Source organism: Chelonia mydas, chromosome 7 (genome assembly GCF_015237465.2).
Source record: "Chelonia mydas isolate rCheMyd1 chromosome 7, rCheMyd1.pri.v2, whole genome shotgun sequence".
NCBI classification, from domain to species: domain Eukaryota; kingdom Metazoa; phylum Chordata; order Testudines; family Cheloniidae; genus Chelonia; species Chelonia mydas.
Window position 1 is genome coordinate 30,894,207 of NC_057853.1, and position 26,097 is coordinate 30,920,303.

General features: G+C 51.0%; 2 protein-coding genes across 3 annotated transcripts; both read left to right on the top strand.

Moving 5' to 3' along the window:
* The first annotated feature begins 595 nt into the window (after window positions 1-595).
* Window positions 596-6,181, top strand: LOC102934292 (phospholipase A and acyltransferase 3). Of its 2 annotated transcripts, XM_037905435.2 has the most exons (4): window positions 596-2,985; window positions 3,962-4,064; window positions 4,675-4,943; window positions 5,710-6,181. In XM_037905435.2, the coding sequence occupies exons 1-4, from the start codon at window positions 2,923-2,925 to the stop codon at window positions 5,806-5,808; spliced, it is 534 nt and encodes a 177-aa protein (XP_037761363.1). In that variant the 5' UTR covers window positions 596-2,922; the 3' UTR covers window positions 5,809-6,181. The 2 variants fall into 2 exon arrangements, with proteins under 2 accessions (XP_037761363.1, XP_027688320.2); XM_027832519.3 differs by having other exon boundaries at window positions 600-4,943.
* A 416-nt stretch (window positions 6,182-6,597) lies between these two features.
* LOC122466544 (phospholipase A and acyltransferase 3-like) lies at window positions 6,598-19,377 on the top strand. The gene is made up of 4 exons (XM_043551009.1): window positions 6,598-6,660; window positions 11,892-11,988; window positions 16,978-17,243; window positions 19,051-19,377. The coding sequence occupies exons 1-4, from the start codon at window positions 6,598-6,600 to the stop codon at window positions 19,144-19,146; spliced, it is 522 nt and encodes a 173-aa protein (XP_043406944.1). The 3' UTR covers window positions 19,147-19,377.
* Window positions 19,378-26,097: the final 6,720 nt, after the last annotated feature.

Below are 26,097 nucleotides of genomic sequence, written 5' to 3' on the forward strand. Positions count from 1 at the left end.
CTCCCCTGACAAGCAGTTCATTGTTTAGAGCGCCTCCTCTCTCAATAGCGGAGGGTCCAGATTTAACGACCTCCATTGTTAGGCCTTCCCCACCCCCACCCCCACCCCCATTGGAATTTTGGTCCAACCTGGAGGTGAGAGGCCAGCAAGGAAGGCAAAGGGGCTGCACCTTCCACATGGAGTTTGCCACTTGGGAAAGCTACGTGCAGACAGCTCAGAATCTCACCCAGGATCCCTCCGTTGTACAGACAGATTCCCGAAATTGTCACAGCATGGCACAGACACTCAATGTAGATGCAAGTGGGGGATTGGTCCCGCTATTGTGGGAAACTTTCCTGACTATACGCTCCCCCGGTGAAATGGGCTAGCGAAAGGATCTGAGTCCTCACTCCCACTCCCCCAGAGGCCTGCCTGACCTCGAGGGCTCCCCTTCCACTCTCCTGTGTGGCAGAGTCCTCGTAATCCCGACAAGGCTGGGCCCAGGATTCCTGTGGGGCTCAACCCCCAACCTTGCTGTGGTCACTTAGGGCAGGGTCTAGGGTGTCCTCACTCCAGGGTGCTCTCTCCGCACTGGTCGCTTCCCTGACCCACTGGTCATTACATACAGTTCAAAACTAATACAAATTAGTAAAGAGCAACCAATGGAAAAAGCAAGGGAAAAATGGGAAAGGCGAAAGGAAAACCCATCCCCCCGCCGTGTGGCACAGGGACACCACAATCAGCCGTCTCTGGAATGTTAGGGCCATTCACAGCCTGTCTCTCACCTGTCCCAGGCCCCTGCCCAGGCCCTGGCTGTGCTGCAGGGGTGCAGTGGGTCAGACACTTGCTCTGGCGGTGGCCACACGCCCTCTGGCGCTAGGTGGCAGGACCCTTCTTCCCCTGTCAATCCCCCCGCTGTCACTGTTATGATCCCCGCTCCCAGTCCGGCCTGCAAGACCTTCTGGCTGGGGACGTGTCCCTGCGCTGGGCCCGTTGCCCAGGGTCCCCCCTTGCTCTCCCCAGCTGCTCACCACACCCGGCTCCAGCCCCAGCACTGCTGCCACTACGCCTGCGCGGCTCCACCCTGCTCTCTCCTTAGCTCGCCCCTCTGGCCAGGCAGCTCCAGCTCACTCAGAGGATGGGACCCCCGCCCCGGTCTCCTGACTCCCTATTGGCCTGCCTGCCCTGTCAATCAGACTGACCTGGAGCATTGGCCTCTCCCCATTGCCCCTGGGGACTGTCAGTCTCAGGGTCCTGATTTCCCATCGACCCTTCCCCTTTCTTTTGGTACTGGGAGCTGGCCAGCCAAAACCCCGACTAAGTTTTAGTAAAGGGCCAACAGTCCCCTTCCACAGAGGCTGGGGGAGCAGGATGAGCAGACACAATACTTAGCACAGACACATGGAACTGAGATCAGGACCCCCATCGTGCCAGCTGCTACACAGATCCCCACCTGAGATTGGGGCCCCATTGTGCTGTGGGCATTGCACAGACATCAACCAAGATCAGGGTCCCTGTTGGGCCAGGCACTGCACAGACGCACACAGAGGCTATGCTCTGAGGACCTTACAATCTAAATGCATGAGACAGCCAGAGGAAGGATTATTTTGTAACGGGACCACTCAGCACAACAAAAATAAGTCTGCTCGCAGAGCTGCAAGCCAGGAACTGGCTGCTTTGGTTAACTACATTGTTCACAACAGCCTGGGGAGGAAAACCCCACCCACTCAGACAGGAGGAAGGGAGAGATGGAGCATGGCTCTATAGCCCATAGGACTCTGGGTAACCCCGTTAATATAGGGTTAACTTTACTACAACTTATTATCCCTGTTTTGCCACTGGAGACACAGGCAAGGGGGGGGGCCTGTGATTCTCATAAGGATTCAATAGCTTTCTAAATTAGAATGCAAGTATTCCACAGCTTTTCAAATGAGGCAACAATTCCAGTGGGATTTGGGGTGGTAACTTCTTGACGCTCCTTTGAACATCTCAGTTTAAGGCCTGCGCACCTCACAGATGTTGTACCAGCATCAGTGTGGCTGTTAGGGATGATATTGTTAACAATACTCGTACAACCGCTAGTGTGCATGCAATTAGACCAGTATAAAGGCGCCTCATTCTGTATAGATTACTGCCCTGCAGGAAGAAGACTAAGGAAGCAGGGAGGCAGTGTGGCCTAGTGGATAGTGCAGTGGCCTGGGACACAGGTGGCCAGGATTTCTGGCTGTGCCACTAACCTGTTGGGTGACCTTGGGCAAGTCGCTTCTTCACTCTGTGCCTCAGTTTCCCCATCTGTAAAATGGGTGTAATTCAGCAGAACTGCTTTGAATGCCAAGTGTTACAGAAGCGCTAGGTAGCTCTCTGCTACAGGTCTAAGGCACCTCTTTAAATGCTGTACAGAATAAACCGTTCACTCACCAGACCACTGGGGGAAATCCCCCACCAGGGTGGGTGGCGGTTACCTGGTAACCAGAGATGGAGCACACAACCCCCTGTGATGTCATGATAAGTCCTCCACATCCCCCTCCCCAACAGACAGTGTTACATTAACCCACTACAGGGAAGGCGTGAGCGCCTCCTACAGGTAGTTAGTGGTGGACAATCCAAGGACGGAGGGGGTGTATAGCTGAGAAGGAGGATGGGCCAGTGGGACCGAGGTGTCCTGAGCTTTGATCCCATCTCCTGCTGTAGTGCTGGGTAAATTGCTTTGGCCCTGGGTTTTCTATGAGAGGCAGCGTGGTCTGTTGTGGGGGCAGGGGGAAGTGACACAAGGAAGCACTCAAAGCCACACAACAGAGCCAGGAATAGCTCCAGGTATCCTGAGCCTTGGTCCAGCACCCTAGCCACTGGGCCCACCTGCTTCTGCTGTCTTGGGGGTTGTTATCAATATGGCACATGCCTTTGTTTTAGCTATGCCAATAGGAAGCCCACAATGCAACCAAGATGAATGATGAGACGCGAAATAATTCCACCTCCTGCATCAGGGTGAAGATCCCCCCCGTCCACGTAAGTGCAGCCACACGCCCAGCCACACTCATGACTTTTGCTCATGATCCGGATAACGCTGAGCCCTGAAGTCAGTGACACTTTCTGGGTCCTGTGCCCTCTAGTGCCTTCTGCAATATTTGAGCCACAAAAAGCCACCCAGGGAGAGCCACCCCTCCCCCCACCTAGCTCCACAAATAAACAGGGTTATGGTTCCCTTGAGCTTAGGTTTCATGGGGTCAAATCCAACCTGCCAGCATCCCATTAAAGAGCCTTAATATGTCACCAAGCAATGTCTGCAGGGATGGTGCTCTTCATGATCACCCCCACTCCCCAATATTATCTGGCCCTATCAAGGAAACCTCAGTTACAAGCCAACAGCAAGATCTGGGATGAGAATGGAAGCTGTGGGGAAATTAGGGACATGGGACTGTTATCAGAGAACCGTGGAGTGACTCTGCTTAAATCAATGGGGTTAGGGCCAGATTCTGCTCTCAGTGCCCCTGGGGTAGATCCAGAGTCACCCACTGACTGCAATGGGGGTCCAGGCTGGATTCTGATCTCAGCTCCCCCTGGGGTTCATCTGGAGTCACCCACTCACTGCAATGGAGTCAGTCCTGGATTCTGATCTCACTTATGTCTGGTGTAAATCCAGAGTAACTCCAGTGAATTTAACAGGGCTGGGGCCAGCTTCTGATCTCCTGCACTCTAGTCCAATCTAGCATAATCCCATTGAAGTCAGTGAGGCTGGGGCTAGATCTTGCTTTCATTTAACCTGGTCTAAACCTGGAATAACTCCAGATTGATAAGCAATAGAGTACGAGTCAGCATCTTATCCCACTGGAAACCCATGGCGTCACTCCAGATTGATAGCACATTCCAGCCCTCCGTGTTCACGTGTTCTTGCTGATGCAACTTTCCCCTTTGGAGAGCCCTTTCCTATGTGGCCACGATTCACCAGGGGTCTCTAATGGGATCCCCATATCTCCTCTCCGAGGTGGAACTCAAACCCGGTGACCTGATTGAGATCTTCCGCTCATGCTACCAGCACTGGGCAATCTACGTCGGTGATGGCAAAGTCGTTCACCTGGCTCCTCCTTGTAAGTGCCCCCTTCCCTAAAGGGGGAGGTGTCTTTTGCTGGAGGCTGAAGGTGGGTCCCTGCCATGGGAGTGCCTTAGGGGTTTCTATCTGCAGAGGAGCCAGTGCTCTGTGCAGGATTTGGGGATCCCATGCCATGGGAGCTGCAGCCCTTGTGTGCCTTGGAGGCCAGCTGCATGGACGTTCAGCAGTACTGACTGCCATACAGCAGAGTGTAGTACTGCCTGCTGGCACTGGGGGGAGCTGGAAGAGCTACAGCCCTGAAGAGTGTGGTAGGGCTCGCTGCCACTGGGGGACTCAGTGCTCCAGCCTCTGGAGGCTGCACTACCCCTGGCTGTCCCCTGCTGGTGGGGAAGGGGACTGCAGGCAGCACAGGTTGGAGCTGCAGAGCAGAGATTGGTTGTATGCAAAGCTGCCTGCTGCCTCTGCTCCTGCGGCCACAGGAAGGTGTGGTTGGGTGGGGGATGCCCACGTATCAGCCACTGTTCCCAGCCTCCAGGGATGCGAGGAGAGCTCTGGGGAGATGCAATTTCCCCCAGGCACCATGGAATCTCCCTGCGTCATACCCAGCTCAGTGCCGACTCAATGGATCTCGCTCTCCCCCACCCAAGGTGAGCACCCCATGGACGGCGTTGCCAGCGTCCTGGCTGCCCTGTCCGACAGAGCCTATGTGAAGAAGGACTGGCTGGAGGACGTGGTGCGCAAGGACCGCTACCGGGTGAACAACAAGCACGACGAGACTCACCCCCCGCTGCCAGTCTCCAAGATCGTCCGGTGGGCCCAGGAGCTAGTGGGGCGCGAGATGCCCTACAACCTGACCAGCCACAACTGTGAGCACTTCGTCATGGAGCTGCGCTATGGCGTGGCCATGAGCGACCAGGTGGGTGTGAGAGGGACAGGGCCTCACACCAGCATGGTGACCGTGACCCATGGATCGAACCTGGCACCCCCCAGACATAAGCGCCTGAGCCTCCTGGCACAGCAGCTGGTCCTTAGGGGTGAATGAGACTCAGCCCCCCCAGGAATGTCATTGCCTTGCAGCGTGGCTGATGTACTGCAGGGTGCAGTTCCGCCTGCTGCCCCAGGATCTCCTCAAGTAGCTGCAGCCCCCTGTGTGACCACTATCATCAATTCCCCACTCTCCCCCAGGGAGAATTACTATTTGGTATTTGTTTTGTGGTGGCACTTAGGAACCCCGCTCACTGACCAGGACCCCATTGCAATAGACTCTGTACAAAGCCAGTCAAACCCAGCATCAGTCCCCCTGCAAAACGAATCCAGCAAGTTCCTTTCCCCCGAAATGATTGCACGCCAGAGCATGTCAGCGGCTCTGTTCCCCTGCCTTGGTGCCTCTTCACGGCCCCAGCAGGCTGCTGCTGCCTCCTTTCCTTTCCGTATTACAGCTCTGCGTTAGTAGCAAGAGGCTGTGGGGCAGGCGGGGGAGAGCGGGATTCATGCCCCTAGGACGGAAGGTCTTGACCTATCCTGTGGCCTCCCTGGATTGGGCTTTTGCAGCAGGTGCTGCTTGATGTCTCATGGGCTGGCCGGACGTCTCAGCCTTCCTTTCCACCTCGCTTGCCCCAAGCCTGTAAATGACCCCACATGGGAACCCCCGTGTCTGATGGGCACTTTGTTCTGTTCTGCAGGTCACAGAAGCTATAGCCATGGGCACTGTGGGGGTGATGGGAGTGGCGGCGGCTGTGATCAGATCCATGGCTCAGAGACGCAAGCATCGGAAGGAGTAGCAGCAGATGGAGGGAGCGGGGTTCGTACCTGCACTGGCTTGGGGCGATTAACCCAGCTCTCGTCCTTTATCATCAGATTGTTTTCAGTGCAAGATGAAAGGAAAATGAGATTTCGTGAACAAAGCTGCCCCATAGCTGACACCCAATTGTATCCCAATAAACTCATCTTGAGACCCCTGCGTCTTGCTGTCTGGGCTGAAAACATACAGTAATGTGGCTCATAGCTTGGTCATCTTGTGCTGTGGTTTCCCATCTTCTCTCCCAAGCTAAGCCGGGTTGGGCTGGCTCAGTGTATTCATGAATGATCTCCTGGGAAATTGCACTGATTCAACAGGGGATGCTCTGAGTGAGGTGCTCCCTTTCTGATGTAACCCAAGATCATAATCATGAAAGATCCCAAGGCACTTTTGTGAAAGAACCTCTAGGGTTTTAACCCTGGGGTCCTGGTCAAATTCCCATGGGGGTCATTTCATTCTGTCTTCTTAAATTCCTCCCTGTAGTTTCAAATGGATACAGAACTCACTTGGCTTCCTTCGCTGGTGGGTAGTATTGCTATTAACCACTTGTAGTGTTCCACTCCAGAAGCAGCTGCATGTCATTGCCGGATGAGGGATCCCTGTATAAATAACCCCCATGCCTCACCCCAGAGATGGCTTCATCTCAGCTGTGTGGTGAAGAGAGGTTTGGCTGGAGCTCGTCTCTCTCCCGGAGCGGAGGGGGACCACACAGCCTCGCTACTTCCTTCCAGTTATTGACGGGGAATTAGCTTGGCCGTGGGAGTCTATCACCATGGCTGCAGTAGAGGCAAACACAGACAGTTATTCGTGCCCGGCCCGTGGTCGGTGGGCAATAGTGAGTCAGTGGCTCAGGCCCTCGGGCAGGGGCTGAGCAAGGCAGGTAAACAACAAGCCCAGGCCCTCGGCTCAGAAGGGCCTGGAAGAGGGGGAGACTGCCATCCACAAGTTAGGTGGCAGGGGGGATGCAGGCCCACCCACTCCACTGCGTCCCAGCCCAGGGCCCTAGCAGCGGCAGAAGGCCTGCTGTTGAGTCAGTGGGGATCCTGGCCGCAACACACTGACCTAGGCTCTGGCAGTGCGGCAGCCAGACTCGGGTCAGCTGCCCCCAGGCCACTTCCAAACTCCCCCTCTGGAGGTACCTGGGTCAGGACGGTGTCCTCCGGGGGGTCAAGCACCATGGGGTCCTCTGGGTAACTGGCGAAGGGCAGGATGGGCAGCTCCTCAGGGCTCTGGTTGGTGTTGGGCATCGGCAGGTCAGGCCGAGCCTCGGATCCGCTGTAGGTTGCCGGGGTCTCCCAACCGGGAGCTAGGCCAGAGGCATCTGGCCTCTCCAGTGGCTGCGCCTCGAGTGAGCTCTGGGGTCGGGCTTTTATACTTCCTGTCCTGCGCCTTGACCTCTGAGGGGTGGGCACGGGACTCGCTGGCTCCACCCACTCTGGTGTTGGGAGGGGCTTGTCCCTCTCCGGGTCAGCAGGGAACCATACCGCCTCGCCACAACTGGATAAACAGCACCTGCACCCCACCAGAAATAGCTGCATCTCAGCATCGGACGAACAATCCCTGTGTAAACATCAGTCATGTTGCATCCCAGAGCGGGCTGGATCTCAGCACTAACTGAGAGATCCCTGTATAACCTGCTGCAGCACAAACCAATGCTATTGAGCTGGCTGTAAGAACTCACTTTGCTCATCTGAAAATGTATTATTTAAAAACGAAATCCTGACTTTTGAGCCAATCTCATAATATCTCTTGCAGCTGCACTCCTGAGTTTGAACATTTGGGGTTGTGGCAATACTGTAACATTTCTGTTTTAAAATCCATTTATATTATTTCTGGCTATTTCCCCTTGCAACACCCTAAACATTTCCTCTCTGTGATGGGGTTCCTGGGGTCTAGCCTGGCCTGCTGGAGGGACTGCTGAGCCCTCTGTCCCTCCAACCTGGGGTATCCTCACACACTGTGATGCTGTATCAAGTTACAAATCTCTGGCAGGTACTGCACCTATACAGCCATCCACAGACAGAGACACATCCAACAGAGTTACATGAATGCTTCTCCCGGCCACTCATGTACCCTCGATAGGGAGGTTCCAGCCAATTCCCACCAGCTCCCCAGCCTTGTACCCCAGAACTGTACTGTCCTGCCCTGGTCAGAAGCCTGACCAGTGTAAGTTCATTACCCAGTCCAACCCCGCTTCAATGTGGAGAGGGCACAGACTAGCTTTTGTAAACTGATCTGAGATTTCCCAAGCACTTCAACCGAAACACAGTTTTAGGTAAAATAGAAAACATATTTTTTAACTACAGAAAGATTGATTTTAGGTGCTTATAAGTAGCAAGTGTAGAGATCAAAGTTGGTTCCCTAAGAAATAAAATAAATTCACAGTCTAAGTTCTATAAACTAAACAGGATTTGAATCAAGCAGTGTCTCACCCTGATAGATGGTACAAACATGTCACAGAGCTTCAATACACAGGCTGGAACTCTCCGCCAGCCTGGGACCACCCTCCCCAGTTCAAAGTCTTTGTCCTCCAGACCTTTCTTCCAGATGGTGAATTGGGAGGTGAGTGAGGCCAAGCCACTATGTCACTTCCCCTCCTTAGAGTTTCTTCCAGCTTGCTGGAAAGATCTATGGTTGTGACATGGGTGTCCGCCCCCATTGGTCAAGCATTCTCCATCCTCTACGTGTTCTCTCTGAGAAATCTGCATTGTATACAGCTCCTGGGATAGTGGATTCTCTTTAATGGGCCATCAGCACATCTGGCTACTCCATTGTTGTACCTGAAAGGCTGGTTGGGGGTGTTCCCAACCTCACAACACAACACACACATAGCAAAACTTCATAACTGCACATACAATGATAACACATACAATCCAACAGGATAGTAATGTTCAACAGATCAAGACCTTTAACATGATACCTCACAAGGCATACTTTGTGCAAAACATATCAATTATATGACAGGGGTGAGTATGCGGAGGGATTACAGGGTGTGGCTTTGAGTTTCAGAGTGCCACACTCTCCTTCCTTGATGATACTTATGGCAATGAATCTGCCTCACGTCTGGTCTAATTTTAGCTTTTCTTTTCCAGCAATGAGCTAAACAGGTTCCCCAGGAACCACAACAATCCGGTGTCCATTCATGCTACTTAGATGTGATGCGAACACCTAAGGGTATGTCTTCACTAGCGATGTTAAAGCGCGGCCGTGGCTGCGCTTTATCATGGCTGTGTAGTCGTAGCACCAGCGCTGAGAGAGAGAGCTCTCCCAGTGCTGTAAAAAGGGGAATAGCTACCAGCGCTGGTGCACTGTCTACACTGCCATTTTACAACGCTGAAACTTGCAGCGCTCAGGGGAGTCTTTTTTCACACCCCGAGCGAGAAAGTTGCAGCGCTGTAACGTGGCAGTGTAAACAAGGCCTACGTTTGTTTTATCAATTACTGAGGATTTACATAGGTGACACGTTTGCATTAGTCAAGGGGAAACTGAAACCTTAATTTCTTTAAAACAAAGAAACTCTGAGAAAATAAGTCATTCTGCTTCTGAAGCTCAAAGAAAATGCCACTTAAAGGGGTAAGTACTAACTGAAACGGCTTGTATATAAGAATAACTTGCATTGGGCTTGTCCTTTATTCACAGCTTCATAGAACCACAGATTCCAAGGCCAGAAGGGACCATTGTGATAATCTAGTCTGACCTCCTGTCTAATAAAGGCCAGCAAACTCCCCCAAAATAATTCGTAGAACAGAGCTTTTAGAAAAAACATCCAATCTTGAGTTCAGAATGGTCAGTCATGGAGAATCCACCACAACCCTAGGTAAGTTGTTCCAATACTTAATTACTCGCACTGTTAAGAAGAAACATTTCCACTTTGACAAGTTGCCATTTGCAGATGGAAAAACGTTGCACTGAAAAATTCCTGACCAGCTCTATTACTAAGGAAGCAGACAGGGGAAGGGATGGATTTTCCAGAAACACCAGCTCCCATTTAGGCACCTAAATGAAAGGTCCACATTTTCAAAAACGTCCAGCCAGTCAACAGGAAATGGGTATTGCTGTGCGCTAGCCCTTTGGACAATCCAGCCAGTTAATCTCTTCACCTCATTATATACAGGTTCTGATGCACTAAAAGACCATGGGGTGGGGTTAATTTAGTTACTAAATTTTTATTAAAGATAAATATTTAACAGCATAAATTATTTTCTTACATCCATATGAAAAGAGAGAGAGAAATACACAGATAAAGGAATTCAGTTCAGGCTATGAGTTAGATTGGATAAACATTGTTTTCCTAGAGAAGTTTTATCCTTTTCTTTCAGCCCACCTTTTCTCATCTAGGTGTTCAGTCATTGATCTCATTCAGGGAGTGTGTGGCTCCACTTCCCTGAATTGTTTTATTCTGGCGTGCCACACCTTTTGTGGATTACAGCCACATGAATAAGGATTCTATTAGGACAGGCATTCCATTACACCAGCCTCATAAGTTGGCTGGAGACCAGGAATCTCTGACTCTCAGGCTCTTTCTGTTGGAAATCAGAAATGAAGAAAATGAAAGAAAATGAAAAGAGGAGACAGCTCAGGGCAGCACTTCCTCCCCGCAGAGGAATTGAGTCCTCTGTTTTGCTTCTTGCTGCAATTAGCCCCTGTAGTCAGATAGCAACGGATACAATAACAATCAAACAGCTGGCTGCGGCAAGACGAAGTGCTATGTAAAAACAAATTACTATGAAGGTGCCTGTTTTGGCTCCATAGGGAAGGAGACATTGAATTTTGCACCTGAAACAACCTGTTATACACAGAGAATACAGGGTGTTCTTACAAAATGACCAGACCTACCCTTTGAGCCCACAATGATTTTTCTGAGAAGGGAATGTGTTGATTAGTTTATGAGTGAACATTAATGAATAATGGAACATAGGATGTAGACTGGGTGGGACCTCCTGGGTCCCTGAGTCCCATCCCTGCTATCCCCAGCCAGCCCCATCATAACATATCCCAGTCAGAAACGTTGCCACCTCCATCTTCAAACTAAATGGGCTCTGTGTCCCCACTCGCCCTATTGGGAGGTTGCTCAGGGTCGACCTTAGGGAAAATGCGCCCTGGGAGAATTTGTATTTTGGTGCCCCTGGACAGCAGAAAACAAGAGTTATTCCATTTTGAAACCCTTCCCCCCTTACCTGAAAGCAGGCAGCTCACATAGACATGACACTGGGCAGAAAAATAGCAAGCTTGTGGAAAAATTGCAAACAGTGGTAAAGCAGCAGGTCATGACATTGAGTGCAGCAGCAAGTGCTTAACCACAATGCTGATGCATGGCCAAAGTTGTAACTATAGAGATGAACAAGAGCAAGGAAACCATGGAGAGACTCTGCTGCTGCTTAAGAACTGCTAGCAAGAGCCGCTGTCACAAATTATTCTCCCTATCCCCAATGACCCATAGACAACTGGCCATTGGAAGCAGGGCGCTGCTCATTCAGCATCACCTTGGCTTGCATATAGTAGCAATTCGGGGTGCTTTAACTTATTGCAATAAGGATTTTTGTGCTAATAAAAGGCATTGTGTGTTTGAACTGCTTGTGTCAATCACTTATTGGATGGAGGTGCCGTGTCCTCGGGGAATTCCTGAGACCACCCCAGCATAGTGGACCCTTGCGGGGAGGGTGGGGTGGTAAACACTCCTGGGCCCCACAGCTCCCCTGCGTCCCTACCCCACTATCACCCCAGGCTCCTCTGCCTCCCCCCGCATTGCTCTGTGCTCCCTTCTGTGGTCTCGTACCCCAGGTGCACTCCGCTCCTTGCCTCTTGACCAAGGTGCCCTCGGCAGTCACCTACCTCGCCCACCCATAAGTTTGGCCCTGCGGCTGCTCCAGCACCTCCCTCCTCCGATGGGTAGAAACATCCTTATTTCCATTCTCAATTGATTACTTCTGTCTCCAGTGAAAGTCCCTTACCGCTAGCTTTTGAGTTACTCCAAGCTCAGGGCATCTTTTCCTTTTGTCTCTGATCGCTCAGCAGCTACTGTGTCTCCCTGCTATTTTGACTGGACAATAAATTTTTCTCCTGCAGCGGAAACCCCAGGCCGGAGACCTGATTGAGATTGACCGAGGGCTTTACAAGCACTGGTGTGTCTATGTGGGAGATGATTACATTGTCCATTTAACAAGTGAGATGGGTGGCTTTCGTTCCTTGTGTGAAGCAGCCAGCAGGGAGCTGGTGAGATACCATGCAGATCAGGCCGAGGCATGTTCATGCTCTAGGTTCTCAAGTACCTGTAACTAGCGCTGGGGGACATTTTTCATCCTACGCTTTTTGTGTGTGTGAAAAAAAATGCAGATTTGATGACACAAAAACATTTGGCAAATTTGTGTTAATTTTGCCAAATTGTTGGTTAAAAAAAATAAATAAAAATTCAAAACCAAACCCTAAACATTTTGATTTTTTTAGTTTCAACATTTTATTTTAAAAAATTTAAAAAACCACATAGAGATGCTTGAAACAAAACCTTTACTTCGCCCCCAAATTAATTTTTTTCACACAAACTTTGGATTCTCCAAAAATTTTATAAAATTCATTTTTGGGTCAACCCAAAAAAACCATTTGTTGTATTCATTTATTTGTCAGAATTGTCAGCTAATTAAAAAATCCATCATTCACCTATGTCGTCTTATAGCCCACACATTGTGTCTTTGGCAGCCCTCTAATGGCTGTTCTGCAAAGAGGTTTATTATGAGGTGGCTAGTTAGAGCCTTTGACCTAACAGATACATGTTTTCAAGCTCACTTCTCCTGGGTCATTGGATCCAGTCCCTGCTAGCGCAGCCAACCCCGTTATAGAATCCTGCTCAGAAACCTATCCGGCTCCATCCTCAAACGAGCTGGGTGTGTTTGCCCCCCACTCCTCCAATGGGGAAGCTGCTCCAGAACCTCCTTCCTCTGATGGGTAGCAACCTTCTTCTTCTCTCCAACCTCAATTGATTCCTGGCCAGTTTATCTCCAGTCATTCTTGTGCCAACATTGTCCTTTAGCTTCAATTGCTCTTCTTGCTGCTTGGTGTGCCCATAACAGTCCCTCCTGAGCGCCCCCCCTGCCATTTTTGCGGTTTTACACAATCCCATTTTTCCTGTTTATAAAAAGTGTTTAAAACACATTTTTTCTCTCTGCTCTGCTTTGATAGACCCTACACTCACACAGGGGAAACTGACTACATTGGGGAAACAGGGCATGCAATCATGCCATTTAATGCACAAAAGCGACAGATCGAGACAACAGATTTTTTTTCCTCTCCAGTCTCTTTTGGTTCTTGTCATTTTGGTTCTTGGCATTTGTGACTTGGGCTGGTTGACAAGTTTCCAATGAAACCTTTTCCCATCCAAAACTGGGGTTTTGCCATGGGAAAAAATAGCTTTCAGTGGAAATTTCCAGCAGGAAAATCGAAACAAAGCAGATTGTTTCAGGCCAACATTAATCTTTTCCTCCCTCTAATTTGCCAGGCTGCCTTGTGTGAGTTCTAGTTCTGGGTCTCTCATGCTTTCCATTTTCCCCTGCTCCCCGTTGGAACCACATCTTTCATGAGGCACAATGGCTGTCCCCGGGGATGAGCTGCTGCAGGGCATCATAGGGAGACCGTGAAAGAGCCGAAGACCTGGAACTACAACTCCCATGAGGCCCACAGCAGCTCAGGTAGATGCAGAGATTAATGCTGACCTGAAGTGAAATGTTTCCATTCAGGGATGTTAGAATTGTTTCATTTTGTTTCATCAAAAATTGAATCAAAAATATTTTGGGAATTTTTTGTTGCACAAGCAGGTTTCAGACATTTTGACTTTTTGTTCTGATTCAGGATGAAAACTAATGTTGGCATTTCCTGTGGGACAGAAATTCCATTTTTTTTTTTAACAGTTCTACTTTTAACCAAAGTGGGCAGGAAAGAGTTAATGGTTGCCATCAAGCATGTCTTTGATCTAGGAAGTCACAGACCTCATTACAGCTTATGAGCCTGCTAGCTGCCCTGCATTCAGACTAAATGGAAGAAGCAATTAAGTTTCTTTACATAGTGAAAGATGAAACAATAGAAGCCACCGCCCAAGACTCTGGGCCTCTTGAGAAAGGCTGGGCAAGAAAACTCAGGGATAAGAAGAGGAGTTTTCCTGGGAGTGACTGAAAACACAGGGGCTAGGGCATTGTTTGGTTCAGTTGTTTGTGTCAGAGCAGAGACAAAAAAACAAGCAGAAAGCCAAAAGAAAGCCAGAGAAGCACTAGTAGCATGGCCCTGAGGGAGAGCTCCTTGGGATACAGGACTGTCAGGCGAGGCAGGCATCTCTACACTAAACATGCCGAGTTCTTCCAACCTTTCCTCAGGGGTCACATTTTCTAAACCTCTGATTATCATTGTTGCTGTCCTTTGGACTCTCTTCAAATTGCCCATATCCTTCTTGGATCCTCCTAGCTATCCCGCTAGGGCTGCGTTGGGGATAGAAAGTAGCCATCAATGAGTAGTGCTGCTTGTTCCAAGAACTCAAACATCATAAATCAGGCTACAAGAAGTCACAAGATACTTTTCAAATAATAAAGATGGGGTTCTGTTCATTTGCATTCAGGGGTTCAAGCCTCTAAGGGCCACATTTTCAAGTTTTTCTCTGCACACATGTGGTTTAGAAACTTTATTTTCTTTTTATATGAAAGCTGAGAGTCTTGTGTAATCACAGGACTCCAAAAGCTGGATATTTAAAAAGAACATCAAATATCATGAGACTCGCAATGAAATTGTTGCCAACTCTCACAATATATGTGTACACGTTGTTGCTAGCTGATATTTGGGGGCTGGCAGTGTTGTTTCTGTTAAGGTGAGGAATTGATGATCTGAGTCAGGTGTATTCCTTGGTACAAATTTGTTTTTTTACAAGGAATGGACACACAATCCTGTTTCCTTGAATGCAGTAAAAACGAAGAAACAGCTGGCAGTTTCCTTGCTCAGAACTCCCTGAGTCTGCCTCTCCAGTGGGCTGTGTGCCCAAGAAGCCCTGCCTCTCTGCTTCTGCTCAGTGTCACGCTCATGACTAGATCCCTGTGCCGCGTGACGGGGCAAGGCCAGATGACTATAGGAAAGTAGTGAGAAACAAGTATGTTAGCCCCAGGCTAAACAAATCCGTGTTACCATGGTAACCAAATGGCAGTTGCTCCAAGTCAATTAAGACACCTGGGGCCAATTAAGATCCTTCTAGAAAGCAGTGGAGACAGCTAGGTTGATTGGGACACCTGAAGCCAATCAAGGGCTGGCTGGAACGAGTTAAAAGCCTCCCAGCTAGTCAGCTAGGTGTGCATGTCAGGAGTTGTAGGAGGAAGCTATACTGCTGGAAAAACTAGGTAGTACAAACCCTATCAGGCACAAGGAAGGAGGCCCTGAGGTAAGGGTGAAGTAGATGTTGAGGAAGTGGGGGGCTGCTGTCGGGAAGTGGCCGAGGGAATTGTACTCGTCCTGTTTCAAAAAGTCAGCTACCAATAGCTGCTACTATCAGCAGGGCTCTCCCTAGCGATTGTGGTGCCCTATGCAGCCCCCCGGGGGGGGGGCTGGCCCTGGGCCTCTGGGGTGTGTGTGTGTCCCAGGCCTCTGGGCGGGGTAGAGGGGGTTGTACCCAAGAGCTTTGGGAGGCAGGAGCAGCCAGGGCAGGAAGGCAGCAGGAGTTGGGCCCACCCCCTGCACTCATGGGGCAGCGGGAAGTGGAGTGACCTGGCCCCAGCCTGCTCTGCTCCCAGGCCTGGGGGAAGGGGGGGGAACTGCCCCCCAGCACTCACCCTCCGCCCACCCTGATTAATCACAGAGACTGAGACAACAGAGATTGTGCGAGGGAGGGTTGCTTCTTCCCACCTCCCTTACTGGCTTACGATGAAAAGGGCTCAGTAGGCTGTGACCCTGGCCTCTAGAGAGAAGGGCTACATGGAGGGTCACAGTGAGTCTCTGAGGCTAGCCTAATGTGCCTGGCAGCGCGAGACCCACTGAGACAAGGTCGAAGCTTTTTCACAGCGGATATAAAACTGTGGATCCGCATCTGCCAGAATCAACGCGCATCTGACCTGCGATCCACTAGCCGTCTTTTATGTGTACCCGCATCTGCGCCACGTCTGCAGCAGCAAGCAGTCTCACAAGGGCTAGCAGCCGGGGAGAGGGGTGGAGATGAGTGAGTGGGGAGCGGGGTCTTGCAGGGAAGAGGTGGTGCCAGGGCAGGGATTGGGGGTAAGGGGTGGTGTAGGGGTAGGGTCTCAAGGAGAAGGGGTGGTGCGGAGGCAGGGGGAAGGGGCAGTGCAGGGGTGGAGTCTCGAGAAGGGGCAGCACGGGGGTGGCACATTGTGTGCTGCTCCCGGGGGCTCACAAGCGATGGCATGGCAGCAGCAGTGCGTGTTACATCACAGTGGGGCAAACGGTTGGGGCGCCAGGGCCCTGCCTGTTTCAATCTTCATGACTCGGGGGTGGGTCCCACTGCCCAGGAGCCAGCGGGCCGGGAGCGCGGACAGTGCTGCCGGACTGGGCCATGGTGGGGATGCTGGCGCTGCCCAAGGGGCCTGATCTGCTGGACAGGAAGCGGTGCAGTGAGCAGGTGCTGGACAGCCCCAACTTCAGCCACCCCAGCCACTGGCTGTTGGCCGCCGACCCTGAGGGCACTGTGCCCCTGCCACCCACAGGCTGCCCGAGCTGGATGCTGTGGGTGCCACCAGTGAGTAGAGCCCTGCGTGGTTATATCCGCATCCAATCCACTATCTGCAGAAATGATCCGTGCATATCTGTGGATTTGCAAGGCTCTACTCATGACTCCTTCTCTTGGCTTCCTGCTTCCAACACCCATTGCCTAGCCCCTGCTAAACCACTTGAGTTAGCTCTGGCCTGGCCATGCAGCTTGGCGTCTTGGGTGAAAGTCCCACTGTCTGCAGCTGGTTTAAACCATGTCAATGAGCTTCATTGCTCCTTATATTGAGCCAGAGAGAAAGTGCTTGACATCCCCATTGTCTTTGGGGATGAGACCCACCTTGATAGCAGCCATGAGCACCATTCAGCATGGCAATATGACATAGTAGGCACCAGCAGGGACAACTGGAAGGTGGGTGTGGGCTCTGGCCATATGAATGAGCTCACAGCCTGCCTTTCTGTCTCTGATCTCCAGGTGTGACTGAAAGGCCTGGCTTGGGCTCTGCTGCCTCCATCAACGGCCAGGCGGTGGTGAAGAAACAGCTCCTCAAACATGTTGTAGGGAACTGCAACTATTGGGTCAACAACAAGCATGACAAGACCCTGCGTGTGTATCCGGTGCCCAGAATCATAGCCCGGGCGAACAAAAGAGTTGGGGAGAAAAGGACATATCAAGTCTTGGCTGAGAACTGCGAACACTTTGCTAATGAGATGCGCTACAACACAGCAATAAGTGACCAAGTATGTAACTGACCGGGTGTGGGTTATTGTTACCTGTGTCTGTGGGACAGGCAGGTCCACGTGCTGACGCCTAGCAAGGAGAACAGATCTGAGGGAGGAGCAGGGAGGGGACTGCAGCAGGAGCCCACGACTCCTTTGATGCATGTAAGGGACCTTTAGCAGGTATCGGATTTCTGGTGAGGTGAACATCGAGGTTGTTCCTTTGCCGACTCAAATTTCTACCAGGCCTGGTTTCAGACAGTTGGGGCACTAAAAACACTATGACCAGCACTAGCCCTTGCCCCTCTGCAGCATCAGCTTCCATGCCACCTGCTGCCAGCCCCCAGGCCTCCACACTGACATCACACATGGCCCCCTGGCTACCCCAGCAGCCCCTGTGCACCTCCCATTGCCATCCCTCACCCTCTAGTACCAGTCTTCATGCTCTCCTTCACCTCAACCCCCTCCTCTGCCACAGACTTCCTCTGTGACCTTGGGCAAGTTATTTAGTCTCACTATGCCTCAATTTCCCCAGTTATACCATGGGGATAATGGCACTGCCCTGCCTCCCAGAGGTTTGTGAGGATAAATACACTAATGTTCGTGAGGCACTCAGACATGACAGTGGTCAGGGTTGTACAAATACCTAGAAAACCCACTGAGCTTCTCTGAACAAAGCAGACATCTACAAACCACACAGCCTGACTGCTGGATATTTTTCCAGCCCTCAGTTGATGCTCCATTTTAGTCTGAGCGGTCTGCCAATATTCAGGGCCTTCCTGGCTTGATTCCATTAGGAGGAGAAATTGATAACACACATCAGTCCTATTCGTTGGTGCAATCCTATGTATTTACAAAGAATGCACAAAAAGCCCAGTTTCCCTGAACGCAGTAGGAACAAACATAGACGCTGACTTCCACTGTTCCCGGGTGGTGCTCTACCCCTGCTTCGCACCAGACCCCACCCCCACTTCACCCCTTCCCCCAAGTCCCCACCCAGCCTCTTCCTGACCCCATCCCACCCCTTCCTGTTCCATTCAACCCCCTCCCGTCTCTTCCTACCCCAGCTCCTCCCAGCACCTCCTGCATGCCGCTGAACAGCTGATCACGGCTTGCAGGAGGTGCTAGGAGGGAGGGAGAGGAGCTGATCTGCAGGGCTGCCTATGGGTGCTGAGCACCCACTGTTTTTTTTTCCCATGGGTGCTCCAGCCCCAGAGCACCCACGGAGTTGGTGCCTATGGGAACAAACAACATCTGGTAGTTTCCTTGTTCAGAAATCCAAGCCTGTTTCAAGTGAACTCTGTGTGCCCAAGAATCCCTATCTCTACTCCCTTTTAAGGTCATGCTCCCCCCTGCTTCTCTTGGCTTTTGATCTCTCACACACATATGAATCCAGTCAATTCCCCAGCCCCTATGTATGCAATCAGTTCTCCTCCAACCACTTAGCTCAGCTTCTGATCAGCCCGGCCTTGGACCCTGGCTTCCTATTGTTTCAGCTATCACTACCTAAAGGGACATTTAATTGCTGCTTCCATTTAGCCTGAAGGAAAGCTAGTTAGTAAACCCAGCGATTTTTACAGTCTGTGATTTGTCTAAAGCTCAGAGGCCGCATTAACACCTCCTGCATAATGCTGTCTTCAGCCAGCTAGGATTGTTATCTGCAGCATTGACGTTCAAGGTTAAAATGCTTTATTTGCAGTGTGCTTTCCCCCGGCCCTCCCCAGGAGAAGCCTATTGAGACAAAGTGCCAATGAGCAGGCTGCATTCTGGGAGATTCTTGAGTTGTCTGGAGTCTGCCTGACTAATCAGGGATTCTTTTTGTTTCCAGGCTAATCATGCAATGGACGTTGGTATTGGTGCAGTGATAGCAGCGACAGCAGTAATAGGGTTCAGAATTCTGGCTCTCTTCGTTGGACAGCGGTAGCATAGTTGAACTTCTTCAGGCCAGAAACCATGCAGAAGAGAGGTTTTCTGTTCAAACAATTTATCAGCATGTACAAAAGATACAGAGCAGGGCCACTGCAATGGAAACCAAAATAAATATTATACCTAAGAATTATGTCATTAACAGGAGTCTTGTCTCTTCTGTTACCGGTCAGTGGCCCAGAGTAGATAATGATTGTTGGAGTATTCTCTGAGTATCACTGAGCACCAAACTCAGGAGAACTGCTGCAGATGGAAGGAGTGGGGTTCATACCGGCTCTGCCTTGGGGCATTTCAGCCAGTTCTCATCAGACTATTTTCAGTGCCAGAGGAACGCTGAATGAGATTTCAGGAGTAAAGCTGCTCCACAGACTATGCCCAGTTAGAAGACTAAATCATGCATCTTGAGACCCATGTGTCTTGCGGTCTGGGATTAAAAGACGGAGTTACGTGGTTTATAGGTCATCGTGTACTGAGGTTCCAAAGCTAGGCAGGGCTGGGCTGGCTTCAGGCCTACATGAGAGACATCCTAGGAAATTTTACTGATTCAATAGGGGGTGGTTTTCTAAATGAGGTGCTATCTTTTTGATGAGATCAAGCTTCAAGGTGCAGCAGAACTGCACTAATTCCATTGTATTCAGAGTCTTTACTTGGACCTAAAAATTCACCAGTAGTTTGTGATATGTAGTTAAAGTTTTATTCTATAGTTACAACCCTTTAATTAGAAGAGTAAATCACTAATAAAGACAAGAAAGAAGAGGAGGATGTAGTCCACACCTATCCCAGCCATTCCCTCCTTGGAAGAGGGTCACAGGGTAACTCTGTTGCTATTCTATGCCTTGGGGAGTGAGACGGGGTGGGGAGACCCCGTCCAGTGTGGAGTGAGTTCACCCCATCCTTCGAGCTGCCCTCTGTCCCAAGACTGTGAGACCTAAGGGCAGAAGTCCATAAAGTGGACTTGATCCACAGGGCTTTAAGGCCCAATGGCCAGAGTCTATGGAATTGCCTTGCTTCACAGGGCAATAGGGTCATGTGACCTGCGTCCAGAGAGAGGGGGAGCCCTTCTCTGCAGGACAGTAAGGCCTAGTGGCCAGAGTCCGTAGAGATACCAAGGGTTTGCAAGGCAGTAAGGACCAACAGTCAAAGTCAATAGAGATACCCCAGGTCTACAGGGTAGTAAGGCCTAGCAGCCAGCATCATTAATGATACTTTGGGTTCGCTGGCCACAAGATCTAGTGGCCCGAGTCAATGGAGATACCCCTCCGGGTGTGGCTGTATGGCCTAGTGATTGGAGTCAACAGGGTTGCTCTCTGGGTGGGGCTGTATAGCCTAGCGGCTGGAGTCAAAGTCGCCCTCCGGGAGTTCATCCCGTCACACACCCTCCTCCTCAAAAGGGCACCCAGTGGGGCCTCTTCTTCTCCCCCCTCCCCACCTATCCTCGGAAAAAAAAAAAAAAAATCGGCGTTGGCATATGCTTTCCCATGGCGATGTAGTACCTGAAAGTCGTATAATTGTAGGACAAGATACCAGCGCGTGATTCATAGGTTTGTGTCCTTCATGCTATTTAACCATCGCAGGGGTGCATGGTCAGTGATCAGTCGGAATGCATTTCCTAACAGATAATACCGCAGAGCTTCTATGGCCTACTTAACGGCCAAGGCCTCTTTCTCAATAGTTGCAAGCTGTTCCCAGAGAAACTCTCTACTTGACTTAGGTACCGCACAGGGTGTTCTTCCCCAGCTACTGCCTGTGATAAACTGTCCCGAGGCCCACTTCTGAGGCATCTGTCTGTAAAATGAAGGATTTCTGAAAATCTGGGTGTATTAAGACTGGTCCGCTGGTCAGTCACTCTTTCAGTGCTCGCAGGGCTGCCTCACATTGGGACCACCATTGGACCCTCTGAGGTTGTGAATTTTTAGTTAGGTCCGTCATGGGGGGCTGCCAAGGTAGCAAAGTCGGGGACGAAACACCGGTAATATCCGGTCAGGCCAAGGAATTGCCGCACCTGCCTCTTCGTTGTTGTGTTGGGCCAATCGCGCAGGGTCTTGTCGACTAGGGGCCGTAAATGTCCTCCCCCCCACGGTGTACCCTAAGTATGTCATCTCACTCTGCCCGAGGTGACATTTTGTAGGGTTGGCCGGAAATCTAGTGTGCTTAAGGGCTTGGAGTACCTGGGATAGGTGTTGGAGATGGTCTTCCCAACTGGTGCTGTACAAGATGATGTTAATGAAGGTGGTGGCATATTGCTCCTGGGGTTGTTACAACTGAACCATGAGCCGCTGGAAGGTGGGTGCAGCTCTGTGGAGCCTGAACGGCATTGTGATAAACTGATACAAACCAAAAGGTGTCGGGAAGGCTGTCTTAGGACGAGAGTTCAGCATCAGGGGGATTTGCCAATATCCCTTAGTCAGGTCTAGAGTTGACAGGAATTTGGCTCCTCCTAGACGTTGCAAGAGTTTGTCTATTCGTGGCATGGGATAGGCATCGAAACAGGAAATTTCATTCACTTTCCGGAAATTGATTAAGAAGCGCACTGAGCCATCTGGTTTTGGTACCAGGACTATTGGGCTTCGCCATTCGCTGTGCGACTCCTCTAAAACCCCCAGGTCCAACATGGTTTCTAATTCCTTCCGCATGGCTTCCCACATCTTCTGAGGTAGGGGCCTATGGGGATTGCGGATCTTCTGACCGGGTCTGGTGGCAATATGTTGACTTGTAATCACTGTTCACCCCAGACAGGATAAGACATTGGGGAAATCCTGCAGTATACCCTGCAATTGCTCCCGTTGGGCTTCAGTTAGGCCCCATTGCCACTGGTCAGGCCTCCAGAGGGTCATCAGTGAGCGGTCCCAGCTCTGGCTCGGGCAGATAGCCTACTTATCAACCCCTTTCTCTAGCCTTCCACGCCTTTAGGAGGTTGACATGATATGTGCGAGTCGCCCGCTGTCGTCCCGGTAGTTGGACCTCATAATCAACCGGCCCGACCCAACGAGTGACCTCGAAGGGGCCTTGCCATTTAGAGAAGAGCTTGGATTCAGCCGAGGGCAATAGGAGCAGATCCCGGTCTCCGGGTTCAAAATTCCAGAAGCGGACCCCTTGTTACATTACTGCACCTGAGCTTGCGGTGCTTGCATCAGGTTCTCTTTCGCAAAAGTTCCTTGCAACTGCAGCACATGATGGGCCACTCCCTTTCCCTGAGTCTCCTGTTCTTCTCATCCTTCCCTGCGGAGCGCAAGGAGACCCCGGGGTTGCCGTCCATAGAGGAGTTCGAAGGGAGAGAAGCCGGTTGATGCTTGGGGTACCTCTCGTATGGCAAACAACAAAGCGGGAAGTAGAGCATCCCAGTGGTTGGGAGCTTCCTCTACAAATTTCCGCCACATGTTTTTTAGTGTCTTATTAAACCTTCCCACCAAACCATCCGTTTGGGGATGGCACATGGAGGTTCAGAGGTCCCTTTGGGCGGGGCTGTATGGCCTAGCGGCCGGAGTCAATAAAGTTGCCCTTCAGACAGGGCTGTATGGCCCAGTGGTTGGAGTCACTAGAGTTGCCCTCCAAGCGGGGCTGTATGGCCTAGCGGCCACTTGGCAGGTTGTAGGCCACCATCCGGGGGGGGGGGGGGGGGGGGAGGGTCACGGTCACGTAGGGGAGCCGGGCCGTCCCTGCTCCACCGCATCCCAGCCCAGGGGCCTTCCAGCGGTGAGTGTATCCACCACTAGGTCAGTGGGGATCTGTCTGCAACATGATGACTGACCTCGGGATGGCTAGTCCCCCCGGGCTACTTCCTATCTTGTCCCTCCTGTTGGCAATCTGCACGTCTTTGGGGTCTCTGGGTTCCTCGGCCGGTGTAACTCCCTGTAGTTCAGACCTCCCTGGGGCATCCGCAGGTAGCTGGGCATCTGTTTGGGTCTCGGTGCCTCTGGCTTCCGCAGTACGGGGGTCTAGTGGTTCCAGGGCAGGAGCCAGCAAGAAGCGTTCTTCCTCTACGGCAGTCAGCCCAGACTGAGACAGGCTACTCCCTCTTATACTGCTGCTATGCCTGGAGCATGCCCAGTAGGGACATGGGGGCATGGCTTCCTCTGCCCACAGTGCAGAGTTAACCCTTCCCTGTCCAATGCAGGGTGAGTTCACCCCATCACATGGGGATTCCTGTCCTGTCCTTCTGGGCCCCTGTGGAGCTCTTCCGAGCTAAGCCCATATTCTGAAAAACAGGCTTGCTCCCTGTTAATGGTAACACTACATTCCAAATCCTTCCTGCACCATCAGACTTCCCTTAGGGCTCCGCCATCCCCGTCAATCATGCTGGTTACTAGATGAGCTGTGTCGTCGTGTTTCTATAACTTACCTTTGCTCTGAGCATTGGCTGTTGGTCTGTCACTCTACCCCCAACCTGGGGGACCAGTGGACTGTTTTCCATCTGGTCCCTAGCCTTTGACCAGGGGCTTGGGTGGCCCTACTGCGGGCATAGCTCTCAAGGTCCCTGGAACGAACACACACACACACCTTCTCACCAGGCCAAGGCACCAGCCCCAGGCAAGGAGTAACTCTGAGTTACATTTCAGACAAAGCATTTGTCCAGCCTCCCAGTCGAAATCCTTATACTAGTGTAGCCCTTCTGCAAAGCGTCACTGGCAACAACAAGGACCAGGTTCAAATATCCAGGGCTCCTCTTACAATTAAGAAAACACACGTGCTCAAGTGCCCCCCAGAAACCTAAACACCTGCCCCAGTGTCCTTCACAGGCAGTACTTGCCCTCTCACAAGCTCCCAGTCTGGGTATGGAATTAAGAAAGCTGTACTGAGCCTGGCACAGATCTATAGGAGTTTGTTACCCCAGCCTTCACACAGTCTTGGGAGGACCCCTTGTCCTCCACCAAGCCCTCAGGTTAGGCTTGCACAAGGGTGAACTCTGCAGCTCTCCGAATCTGAGACTAGGCCTTCTGGCTTCAGACACACTATATCTCCCTGCAGCAAGTCCAGCTGAGTTTAGAGACTGATCCCTCTGCAGGGAGTCTGCAGACAGTGAGAATCTGCAGCCACACTGTGCAGCCTTTTCAGAGCAAGAGAGCAATTCTTAGACACGTGGAATCCAACATCAGCATTGATTCCTTCGGTCAGCATGGAAAAGCCAAGCTTAAGAAAAGGGCCATATGGGCAGAAGAAGCAACTGGCACGATATCCCAGGCTTTCCTGGGATCCAGCCAGGCTCTCACTCTGCGCTCCTGAGCCCTGTGTGTGTGTCTCTCTGACAGTTCCCTTAAAACACAATTAATTGACATCTCCTGTTTGATCCCAGTTGGAGGCCTGCTGTTTCCACATCCTCTCCTCCTGCAGCTTGAGACCTCAGGTATTATTACTCACAAGCTAGACGCCCTCCCAGCTTGGGCTCAACCCTTCTCCCCTCAGTTCAGTTCTTGCTTCCAGGTGTTTTTCAGTGTCTTTGGGTGGGGAGGCAGAGGAGAACCACGGTGATGTCACTCCCCTGCCTTATATAGCTCTTGTGTATGGCAGGAACCCTTTGTCTCCCAGTGGAAAACCACTGGCATTCCAAAAGGGGAGGAGGGGTATCCAGTACCAGATAACTCAGACCCAGGTCTCTGCATGGCTGTGGCACCCATTGCTCGTAGGCTGTCTGGAGCGTCCACAGGAAGACTAAGCTCTTTTACAGTCAATTGTCTTTGCTAATAGGCCCTTAGCACTATCTGACTTTCTCATTGTTGTACCTGAAGGGCTATAGTTGGGGATACATTTGAAATACGGATACATAGTCAACATTCCTAACTTCAGATACAGAAATGATACAGACATACAAATTGGATAATCACATTCAGTAAATCATAACCTTTCCAATGATACCTTACAAGAACCCGTCTTGCATAAAGTTTCTCTCAGTTATGTCATATTCATATCATGAGCATATTGTCATAAGGAATATGGAATGTAATGTCACAGTCATGTCCCCATTGAGACTCTCATTGTCTCTTCCGGGCTTTCCATTCATGTGTGTTGGCCCCAGCCAGTTCTTCTTAACGGTCCCCACCTAGCCAGTAGAGATGACACCGAGCCATGCCTCCCTGCCCTCTCCCATTGGAGAAGGCAATCCCCTCACACCCACTCGTTCTCCACCCACTTTGCCAGGAGAGTGGCATGGCTAAACTGAGGTACGCATATTGTTCATAAAAATATTACAAAATTTCCCACATTCTCCACAAAGAGGAAAGGAGCCCAGCACTAATTTGGGAAAACACAACAATAAATCATCTGTATGTTTCTACAAATAGTAAGTCAACCCCACAGTGTCTTGGACAGTGGTCCTTTGCCTTAGCTTCCCCATCTGCCAATGTGAACAAATGCTCTTCAACTTCCCTGGCTTTTTCCCCTCTGTGCATCCCACTCACTAGTTGTGGTCAGTGGTTAGTGAAGTCCCAGAGTCCAGGTGTATGCTTGGCCAGGTCCATCTACAGCCCCTAGGGGGAAGGAACTTCTGCAAAGAGATCCTGTGCTGCCGTCACTAGCCCCAGTGCCATCTCTGCACGGTCTCCTCTCGCCATGCCACTGCATCTAGCCACAAAGCTATCTCTGCCATCACCCCTTTGTGTGCCACCAGATCTGGGTCTTCAGGGCACCTCTAGCGATGTCAGCTCTGTGGGTTCTAGGTAGGAGCACCTCACCCTTTCTACATTATCTCTTACCACAATGCCAGATCTGGGTTCTGAGGCTCCACTGCCTAACTCTGCCACAGCGATTTCAGCTCTGCCATGGCACCATAGAAAGGGTTTAGGAACCAATAGGACCTTGGACATGGCCCATGACAACAGATTCACTCCTCTTTGAAAGCTCAGAAGATCCTTTCCACCCTCCTTTTAGCCAAACTCCACTACCCAGTGGTCCGTGATTGAGATCCTGGTTATAGTGACCCCTCACTCAGGCCATAATCAGGACAGTTCTGGTGTCC